Source organism: Apaloderma vittatum, unplaced genomic scaffold, assembly GCF_000703405.1.
Source record: "Apaloderma vittatum isolate BGI_N311 unplaced genomic scaffold, ASM70340v1 scaffold4975, whole genome shotgun sequence".
In the NCBI taxonomy this organism is placed as follows: domain Eukaryota; kingdom Metazoa; phylum Chordata; class Aves; order Trogoniformes; family Trogonidae; genus Apaloderma; species Apaloderma vittatum.
In genome coordinates, this window is record NW_009716349.1 from 1,756 (window position 1) to 13,099 (window position 11,344).

Consider the following 11,344-nt stretch of genomic DNA (forward strand, 5'->3'; position numbering starts at 1 on the left):
TTTACATGCTGGCCAGTGAGTGCAGGCCCTCATCAGAAACCTTTGCAGAGAAACAGCATTTCTGCAAGAGGGTGCAGCCCTTGCTGAGGCACACAGCCATGTGGCAGTGGTAATTGCTCTGTGCAGGTGCTGCTCCTCTGGGTTAACTCTAAAGGCAGCCAGGCTGTGTGATTTTGATCCTCAGGTGTGTAGGGTTTTGGTCCTGAGAGAATTCAGAGTTCATATACAAGTGTTAATTTTACAGACTAATGTAGGGAGCCTGGAGGCCTAAGAAAGTGGAATCCTCTACTTTGATGAAGGATAAGAGCTTAGAAAAACTTACTTCAAATGCTGTGATATTTTTCAGGGTGGAGACCTAGACTTCAAAATTCAGGAGTACAAAGAATCTGGGAGGATATTCACTCAAAGACAAATAATAGACTGGTTTATACAGTTGTTACTCGGAGTCAACTATATGCATGAAAGGTACGATCACTTAATATGAGAGCATTTATCTCATGAGAACAGAGAGGGAAATGGAGAAAAATCCTGACTGTTTAACTGAACTAGCAGTTTGGGCTTGTTTTTTTTCACTTCTCAAACTCCAATTTAACAATTTATCAGTAAAAGTTTTGGTAATCTGAAAAGTCCAGTTTTGGTGAAGTCTTTAGTGTTTGTGTTTAGGGGATGCATTGTGCAGATTAAAGCAGAATAACAACAATGTTGCATTTGGACTAGATGATATTTCAAATGAAATATTCTATTATATAAGTTATTATTTTTGTCTTTCTTTTTCTCTATTTCCTCATGCATCTTCTATCTCTTGTTTTCCCATATGTCACTTTTGTCTACCCTTCTTGCTATTTTTCCCATCTTCTACTTGTTCTCAAGTAAATCTTAAAAAAAAATCTTACAAATAAAATTTCTTGGGTAAACATGTATATTAAATTACTAGGTTTCCTGAGAAGTCTTTTAATTCTCCAGTGAAAGCAGCAAGTTGATTTTTTCAAACAGCATTTCATTTTCTTCCTTTGAATCTTAGCTATTTAATAGCACCTCTCCAGATACATACAAATGGCTTGACAGTTTTATTTTTATTTGCATTTCTTGCATTGTGTTTTTTGACTTTATGCACATTAGAAAATGTAATCTTTATCTTAGGGCCAAACAACAGCTAGAATTTAAAACTACTTACAGAGATTAATTTCTATTACTTTTCATCATTGGGAGGATTTTTAAATTTTAAACTTGAAAGCTAAGTTATCTAGAATTAAATAGATTCAGTCCTCATCTGTCATTGATCTAACCAGAGAGGGAAGTATGAGACAGGCAACATAGTTCGGAGATGGAACATCTCTTATCTAGATGGAGACAGTGGGAAAGCATCATGTGGGCTCTCTGGCACACGTGTAGCCCATCGCATGTCAGCGCTCAAACTGATCCCACAGCAATCGGGCGAGGAGGCCGTTGATTCATTTCACCTCAATTAAACTAACGCCATGTCTTATCAAGCTATTTAAGTTTGTGAGTTCTAGTTTAGTTGAAGTTGTAGGGAACCCTTTTGGAAGCGCTGATAACGATTAAGTGAGAACAGGTTTTGTATAATGTGAAGATACTTTATTCTTCTAAGAGGCTGTCACAGATTAGGTTGCAAGAAATTGAGAAGGTGCAGTTTGTCACCACATGGTGTGTAGTATGTGATGTTAAGTCTGTAAAAGACAATTGTTGTTTTTCTTTTCCTTTTGATCTCTGTCTTTGTAAAATTCTTCCATCTTCCATGACATTAGTGTAGAAAATGCCCCTCCGTGTTTATGTGAAGCTCCTTAATGCCATCACCTGTGCACTGTCTCCTTTTCGGGGCTGGAGAGTAGCTGTGCTGGGCTGGCCTTCCTCAAAGGGAGTGAAGTTTAAATATTTGGGAGACTTGAGATGTCACTGCGAACATTTCAGCTTGGATGAGGTTGAATTTCCTTTTATATTGCAGGTGGATACTTCATAGAGATTTGAAAGCCAAAAATATATTTCTGAAAAATAATCTTCTTAAAATTGGTGAGATTTCCATACTTTTAAAAGCTATATGTTAGTATGATAGAACAGGCCAGCAGACATTTTGGCAGTAAGGAGATTTAAATAAGGTCATGTCAGATGCAGCATTTTGATGTGTGTTCAGACATGGATCTGACAGTCAGATGCAGGATGGGGGCCAGGAGAGGCAGTGATATCTATAGCCTTGAGGTTCTCCAGGCTTGGCTGGGCCTGAGCAGCCTCTTGTGCCTGTGAAGTTGGCCTTGCTTGTGAGGCCTCTTCAAGCGTGCATTATTCTATAGCACCATAAGTTTGTGGTGGTTTTGTTTTGAAGAACCGTAGAAAATTGAGGCGTTTTTCCATATTTTAAAATGCTTTCCTTTTTTTTTTTAGATATACAGTCATTGTATCATGTCTAACAAAAACCAGAAAGTATTTATATGCATAGATACCGGTTTGCATGAATAGATAATTGTTTCTGCTCTTACTTTTAGGGGACTTTGGAGTTTCTCGTCTTTTGATGGGTTCGTGTGATTTGGCAACTACGTTTACTGGCACACCGTACTACATGAGTCCAGAAGCACTGAAGCACCAGGGTTACAACACAAAATCTGACATTTGGTGAGCAGTCAGCATGCTGTTTGGTTGGACTGGGCATTTATTTTCTAGGTCAGCATTTGATGTTGTTTAGGAACGACTTTATTTTAATGGTTCTCTCAGTAGGGTGCTTACACTGCACCGTTAAAACTATTCCAGGATATTTGCATTATATATTGCAATTTTAAGCCTTGCTCTTTATGTTAAGAAGCATGTAGTATGCTGCTACTCTGGATTATCTGGGACTTCAAAAGGGAGTAAGATTCAAACCCTGTGTCTGTGATGACACAGGATGATTGTAGGCCAAGTTCAGGTTTTGCTAGGAAGGGGAAAATCTTTTTCTTTCTATAAATGAAAAGAAGCAAATTTCAGCAAAACTTCCTGGCTGAGAGGGAGGCAGAAGGACCTTTTCAGGAACTGAACTGAAAAAATAGGCAAATACAAAAGGGAAGGGCTTGGAAGGGCTAGATCAGAAAGTTCCTTTTCTATGTGTATTTTAAATCAGGGAATTTCCTTTGTAAACGATTTGTCCACTGCAATGTTGTTTGTTTGCTTGATACTTTACCTTCTGCTAGCTCTGCTTTTCCGAATTATACTGGTGATTGCAGGATATAATTCTAAAAGTTGAGAGCAGTCATCTGTACTTTCAACTGGTAGCAACCATTTTTCACAGTTAAGTTGTTTGGTCCGGACAACAGATGTGTCAGGGATCTCATCTCACTGCGTGTGTAGCTGAACTGAGATGGATTTGGTGTCAGATTCTCTTTTGTTCATCTGTATCAAAACAATTATCAGTTAATACACGTAGTCAATGGAAACGTATTGAGAGAAGATTTGAAAAGATGTCAGAACAAGTGAATAGACTGGGAAACAGGCAGGGAAACCTGTCTTTTGTGCTCTTCTGCTGTAAAGAATAATTTCTTTTATTGCAGTTGAAATGGAATGTAAAATACATGTTCACGTTCTGTTTGTGGTTACCAGTATCAATTCATAGAAGTCATGGAAGCTGTACAGAGTAAATGAAAGCAGAGTTTGGTCCCTCATCCTTTTAAAATTTACAAGATAGGAGAAAAAAGTTCCCCCCTCACAACTCAGTAACTATTAGATTTTTTTCTGCGCTTTCTGCATTCTGTAATATTCCCAAAGCCAAAACTGTCTATGATTCTATGAAAGCCGCACCAGGAGCACTCACCTAGGGGTGGAACTGCCCTCAGCAGGAGCTTCTTGCCCCAGCTGTGGGGCCACTGAGGAGGAGGTGGACCCTGACTTGCTGGACCCCCAGCCCACAAAACCCTTCTCTTCCTGAGCCAAGAAACTCTCTTCTGATCGGGACTTGTCAACTGCCGTCACTCATATGTTTGATACTTTCATCAGCTCATCGTGTAGTCTTTTAATAAGGATTCTGTTGGATTTTCTTGCGTTTGCCCCATTTGACAGGGGCTGAAAGATGAGAGGTGTCTGAGCACCTGGGGGAGCCCACCCTGGAGCTCCAGGTGAGGTGAAACCTGCCACTTTGCAGGAGATTTGGGTGCTTGTCAGTAAGTTTCTCAAGTCTTTTGTACATATCTTAAGTGACATTCTCATTTCAGAATTATCCTTCTCCTCTCTAGCAGGACTCAAAATACTACACACAGAAATTCAAAATCACGAGTGTTTCCATGTTAAATGTAAAATGATGTAAAATATCTTCTACAAAAGGCAGTTATGTCTGTCTTGCAATGTTATTGTGGTCCTCACCTTTGAAAAACCATAACATAGTTTGGAAAGATCTACAAAAGGAGATATCAAAAGGATATCGATGCTTGTGTAAACAATTAGCCCCAGGAACCTGCTGCCTAGAACACCCTGAAGCCTGTGCTGATGTAATTGAGCGTAAGTAGCTTCATCGTGAAAGGGTCAGAGGTGAGTTTTGTGGGACCAAAGTGCTTCTCAGGACCTTTGTCTTGCCCACTCATAGGTACAGAGAGCTGCAAACTGAACGTGCTGGCTGGAGAATTAATGACCACTTTAGAATGTTATAATGCTGGTGGTTAAACAAGCCAAGATTATAAAAGTAATTAAATGAGATATTTGATTCGTGGGCAGATTGCTTGTGGGAATCCCGAAGCAATATTCTCTTGCTCCTTACCTAGCAGAGCTTCAGGAAGAGAAGCGAGCGCTGCCTCCCTTGGGCTCCAGCAGCTCAGCAGCTGGGCTGGGAAGCGAGCGCCTTGCATGGGGACCCAGGGCTCAGCTTTCTTCAGTTCAGAGAATTGTATCCTGCAGTAAAAACTGTACTCAGTTCCCCTTGTTTTTGTGTTTATCCCTGTATTTTTCTTTCATGGGACAGATGGGGTTTTCCCTGGGTAGCATCTTCATGGCCCTGGGCATTATTTCATCCTTTTTAAAAGCCTCAGGTGTGGTCAGGGTACTCAACTAGGTGAATAAATGGGTTTCTCTGATGTGGCAAATCCTCTGCTCGATTAAGCAATTCCTAGCTGCCGGAATCAAGCAGCCTCCAAAACAGCAGTTACTGTGCAGTCTGTCACCTTGGGGTTTTCCTTCCTTTATACCTCCCCTTGGCTGGTTTCCAGTTTCGTTCGATGCTTTCAGATGCCATGTGTGAAGGGTTTTTTTGTTGTTCTTTTAAAGTGTCTTCTCATGTAGCAATTACCTTGTTTTAGAGTTTGAACATACATCATAAATATGGATCATTGTCTATATGTTACCGTTCACTGATTTTGGAAGTTCAAAAGCAAATTGACAGTTAAATCTTTAAAAACCAAGCCAGTTATTCATGTACATCAGCAGTTGGTCTTTATCTAGTTCTTAGCAAAAGGATTCTGCTAATGGTTTTTGACATACTACTTGAAAAGCACCAGTGTGAGTGTTTATGTCAAAATGTTCAGCTTGGTGATCTTTTATGATCCATGAGGGCTGGTGATTAAAAGCCTGATAAATAAGGTGATGGTAACCCAGAGGCCCATTTAAAATTGTTTGTAATCATTCCTCCTGGTTTTTAATGACTTAAAACTGACAGCAGTTCTTAGCTAGGTCTCCAGACCTATGTGTTTAGATTTATTTTCCAAATAAAATTTTTAAAAAAATTAGTTTTAGATGTTGCAATATGATGCTCTCATCTAAAATTTGATATTTCTTTGGTTACAGACTGACTTCTTCACCTATTTTGAGTGTGGCCAAATAAGTGAAATCACACCACAAGACACTTCCGTTGTTTGAAACTGACATTATTTATTTTAAATTTGAACTTTAGTCCCAGTTTGTTGTCAGAAATTGGTTTGCAAACCCAATTTAAATAAACCCATGTCCAGACACCATGAAGTTATTTCTTAGTCAGTCACTAAAAAAAAATTCTTAGTTTAATGAGTAACTACTTAAGGTAGTTCACGTAATAGGTTTTTACTTTATTTTCACATATGTATTTATATGAATATGTGTATTTTTACACAGAATTTAAGTTTGTGCTTGCATTTATGGAAATAGAATAATGATTTCTCCTGTTTTGTAATGCTATTAATTTGTGATCTGAATAAAAATATTTCATAGGAAGAGGGTAGCATGATCATGAAATATCCTATTCCCAAGAGAAAAGAGCATGCAGTTGTGGTTTTGCTTACTGTAATGTCACTATGCAGACTACTCTGAAAACTGCTGTTTATAGTATCCCTATTATTTTTTCTTCAAGGTCTCTGGGATGCATTTTATATGAGATATGCTGTATGAACCATGCATTTACTGGACACAATTTTCTGTCTGTTGTGTTAAAAATTGTAGAAGGAGATACACCTTCTCTTCCTGACAGATATCCAGGCCAACTGAATGCTGTGCTGTGCAGGTGCGTTATTTTCTTATTTAGCAGCTTTTTAAGTTGATTTGGAAAATGGCTTAATTATGCCTTTTGGTCTTTAATGTTTCAGCATGTTAAATAAGAATCCTTCATCGAGACCATCAGCAGCAGAGATCCTGAAAACCCCTTACATTGATGAACAACTAAAGGTTTATAAGGAAAAGCAATTGCTGTGTATTTACTGTTTGAGGGTGTATTTTGCAAAAGCAGAGTGGATGCAGAAAAAAAAGTAGTTAGATAACGGTTCATGGCAACATTAATCCAGGGGCCTGTCAGAGCTGAATTACAAGTCGCGCTGAGGCAGGGCGGCCATGGGAAGAGAGCCCTTGTCAGTTTACATGCCGAGTGTATCCCCTTGTAACTGTTGTGAGCAGTAAGGAGAATGGGCAATCATACACAACAAGTGCAGATCCTTTGTGCGTGGGTAATATAACCTCTGAAATGTTCTGCTTGGTCATAGTTTTAACCAGAACCAGTGCATCTTGCTCTTTTGGTCCCTGCTTCAATGGATATTTGGGTTTCTAAGAAAGTGGGGTAGGAAACTGCTCAGTCAGTTTTTGTGTTAGGACTGTGTTGGGTCATAGCTGAGGAATCTGGGTCACTCCAGCCTCAAGTGTTGATGCCACTTCAATTTCATTTCCTCACAGAAGATACAGTGCAAGTTCACAAAACTGACTGTGAAAGACAAGGCTTTTAACTGGCAGAAAGGAGCTGCTCCCCTTTTTGATGCTGTGTAAGTATTTATAAATGTTCTACAGGCAGCAGCATGTGGAATTACAGGGTTGCCAAATCAGATCATGTTGTAAACACTTGTGTTCAGCTCATTGTGCTTTATGTTCAGGTAGAGCTGTTCCCCTGAAACACAGAAGAGCATCTGCATTAGTGAGACCCATCATTAAGGTTTGGGGAAAAAAAAAAAGGATTTGCAGATCAAATATATTTATTATATAACTGTGTAGTATACGCGTATGTTAATGTAATACCAGTGGTATGTAAATTATGACTTTTGTCTTCACATTACGAAGGTTTAGATCATTGCTGTAGCTATGCCATGATCATTTATAGTGCTGCTCTTTGTGTACCTACTAATTATTGAATGGACAAGCTATGTTGCCCAAGTGACTCCAATCTAAAAGCGTATATGCTTAAACTAATATTCAGATAATTTGTCCCTAGGATGCTGTTACATTTGTCTTGTTAACTAGAGTGAGAAGTTAAGGGTAGTGATGGTTCTTGACTCCTACATCAGTAGTGCCTTTGCACATAATCTCTCTTTTAGGCATAGATTTTTTTTAATTAATTAATTGCATTAAGTTACAATGCTGCACTATAAATTATCTTCCCGTGTGCTGCAGCATGATTATTTTTTGCTAAATGTTTGGAATATGCATAAAGCCATGAGCATTATTATGACTTTCATTGTATTTATGAGAATGTTTTCTGTCTGTATTGCTACTGATAAGCAAGATGCCAAATAATTTCTGCAATCCCAGATCTAAAGAGGTAGGAAAAAAAGTAGAGAGCAGAAAAATGGAGGAGAAATAATTTAAACTTACTGAATTTCCTACATCCGTTGTAATGAAGAAAATACTCTGATTGAGTGTACAAGGAGCTGCTTGTTATGGTGTCTTCCTCAATCACATGCTACTTTAGGTTTATGATATTTTTCTTGCTCACCAGGAACTATTTTTGCCATGTATTGTTGAGTCTAGTTTCTTCTAGTAAAGGCCTCTAATGACTTACTTTATTCCAGTCTCATGCAAGTCATAAATTTGAAATATTTAAGTAAGTGTAAAGCTGTACAAGTTCAGTTTCAGCTTGGTTGAAAAAAGGCATTTTTTTCCCCAAGAGATTCTTATAATTTAAATTAGGTTTTTTACAAGGGACGAGAAATATGTCTATATTATTCACACTTGAAGGGTTAGTTCCATTCTTATGAATAATTGAACTCTTCTTGCCTTTGTCCTTAGTCTTTCATATTTCAAACTAGTATTCATATCTTTACAATTGTTTCCTTCTATAATCAAGCTTTTAAAAGCATAATGAAAACTTCTCATTTATTAAAATTCTGATTTCAAAGTGATAGTCTAGAAGGAGCGTTACAATTTGCATGGTTAAAAAAATGGGCTCTTAGATGATCAGAAGTGAATCGATCTCATAAGAGCAAACCCAGAAATTTGCAATAAATACTTCGTATCTTAAATATAAGGTATAATAAATAAATATTGGTGTCAGTGAAGCATGACTGCCAAGGCATTTCAAACTATGGTTAATTTTTGTAATTATGATAGGATGCGAGATAAAACCCTGAGATTCCTACCCTTTTTCCAATACAGGACTAATATTGCTATCCTGTGTTGATAAATAGAGCTGAGATACCTATGTCAATAGCTCAAGCTCAGCTTTCAGAGATGGTCTGTGGAGGCCATTTTAGCGATGAATTGTTATTAATTAGGGCCAGAAATTCGAGAGGGCAACATGATAATTATACCTGTCATTAACGGCACATTATTACACTCTTTTATTCTAGCCAGCTTGTAACAATCAATGTAAAATGTATGGGCGATATTGCTTTTTTCTGCAGTTCTCATTTAAAGACTGCCTTTGTACTCAGAATATGCTCAATAATGAAGCCTGACAGGGTAAATATTTCACTGTGCCTCAACATTTATTCTTTTAAGGAGCTGAGTTTACCTTTTTCCATTCTCACCTGAAATGCCAGAAACGATTCACATTTTCATGAATCTAAAGTCTAAGTTCAAATATTTCAATTTAGAAGAGGCATTTGCTTTCCAGACTAAAGTCTATTTAGTCTGTTACAGTACCTCTGACTTTCTAATTATTCCATTTGAAATGTCACTATGTTTCAATATCAAATCAAAACACTGATATTTACTTTTTTTTTATGAACATGGGTTTGCATGCATTCAATTTCAGGCAGAGGAAGGTTCATTTGCAAACTCTGCAGGAACTGTCTGAAGTACAGAAAATGACACCACGGGAACGGATGAGGCTGAGGAAGTTAGATGCTGCAGATGAGAAAGCCAAGAAGCTGAAGTAAGTTGAGCACGATGTTCGCATTGTGCCCTAACCATGCGCTTTTCCCCATCCAACAGTCTGACAAGAGAGTTGGAGCTGTCCAAGTAAAAGTAAAAATAAAAAGGGTCTTCAGCTATGCAAAGTAAACAGGGATTTTGAATGACTTACATCACAGTGATCATTCATATAGACAACAGTAACAACTGGTACTCGGGGCACTGTGTTTCTGGTTAATTAAGTATATGAGAGATTTTCAGCTGTGTTTCAGTAGGAGGATTTCTTAAGGACTTGTCATGTGGAGGAGTCAGACATTTAGTTACAGTGCAACTCTTGTCAATTATTTTGGCATAAGAAATTTGCCAACGGAAGTTAATAGCTCAGAGGACAGTCTTATCCAACAGTTCAGCGGGTGTAATGCATGTGTTGTAAAGGTTTTATGATTTATGGATTTTTTTTCGTAGTCAAAAATATTGAGTATTTCATTTGGTATGAACGAAAATGGGAAAAAGCACCACATTAATTTTTAGTCTTTTCTTCAAAAGCACTTTGCAAAAAGCAATGTAAATTAACAAGTGTTTATTCATTATTTATAGAGGGAATAATTATTTTTCATCATGAGAATTTGCGTCTTACCTTTGTTATGCCAAAGAAAATCAGGAATTCAGTAAGGCAATGGTGTTCTAGTACAGAAGAACATTGTGAGGTGACGTGATGGAGTCTAAAGTATTTAAGATCTCTGGAAGAAACAAAAAAACCTGGGACTAATGATTTACTATTTCTTAAATATATTAGGCAAGTTGTGAAAGGACTCCACTACATTTAGTGGAGTTAGAAATCAGGCCTGAAATCTCTTGGTCAGTTCACTAAAACTCGCTTCGCCTTGAGCAGATGCCAGGAATGTTTTGCAGCATAGGAGTCTAGTTATGGAATTTGTTTTTCCGCATCTACTTTTAGAAGATCCCTTTGTGCACTCTATGATATCACATCTTAAGCACAACTACTCTCTATTTACAGACAGCTGGCAGAAGAAAAATATCAAGAAAATATCAAAAGGATGCAAGAATTCAGGTCCCATCATTTTCAGCAGCTGAATGTCAATGTCTTCCATGTAAGTAGGGGATGTTGCTTTGGAGGCCTCATTGATGCACAAAACCTCTCTGTGTCCCAAGTGCTTTCTTCAGTGTTAGAGGCACAGTCCTGTTCTGAGACTAATAATTTGGAAGTACCTCAACGGCTGGATCACTTAGTTGAGCCTGTGGATCTGTGATGAGGGAACGAACATTCAGTTATTCAGATATACTTTGACATAACTCTCTATTCATTGCAGTTTTCTTTCATTAAGTCGCCTCTAATCTAAATCTGCTCTCTGAAATGTACTTACTGATGGTTTGTGTGACATCAAATTTAAAAATACGTTCATTTTCAGGTTAAGATTAGAATTGTAATCTTTTAAATGCTCTAATTAGGCATGGCTATGGGTTCTTTTCATTTGATTAGCTAAAAATATGAACATTTCAACTGGCTTTTTAGTAAAAATTGAGTCTGGGCATGACTCCCAGTGTAAGCTGTCCTTTACTTTTAAGCTATCATCACCGAAAGACAGGCCTGTTCCCCTCTACTGCTATGTCTTATTGTAGAAAGAAGTGTCACTTTGGAAATAGTCAGGGAAAGCATCACAAAAATAATGAGGTTTGGTTATGTGCTTTGTCTTCTACATTTTCTTTCTCATTCACTCCAGTTTCTATTTCCCATTGTATCCAGAGAAAAATAAAAAAGTTAGATCTGTCTCTGCTTATGACTGAGTCACTATTGATCATTTACAAGAAAAGTTAGGGTGGAGTTTTTTGGGTTGTTTGT

General features: G+C 37.8%; 1 protein-coding gene across 1 annotated transcript in view; it reads left to right on the forward strand.

Moving 5' to 3' along the window:
• Positions 1 to 346: 346 nt before the first annotated feature.
• Positions 347 to 11,344, forward strand: part of NEK11 (NIMA-related kinase 11) — a gene marked incomplete at its 5' end in the record, with an annotated part of 30,579 nt that continues 19,581 nt past the window's right edge. Inside the window, 8 exons of the mRNA XM_009869485.1 lie at positions 347 to 465; positions 1,964 to 2,028; positions 2,499 to 2,625; positions 6,287 to 6,436; positions 6,519 to 6,597; positions 7,096 to 7,181; positions 9,386 to 9,505; positions 10,502 to 10,595. Coding sequence (XP_009867787.1) covers positions 347 to 465; positions 1,964 to 2,028; positions 2,499 to 2,625; positions 6,287 to 6,436; positions 6,519 to 6,597; positions 7,096 to 7,181; positions 9,386 to 9,505; positions 10,502 to 10,595 — 840 coding nt within the window. The remainder of the gene's footprint in view (positions 466 to 1,963; positions 2,029 to 2,498; positions 2,626 to 6,286; positions 6,437 to 6,518; positions 6,598 to 7,095; positions 7,182 to 9,385; positions 9,506 to 10,501; positions 10,596 to 11,344) is intronic.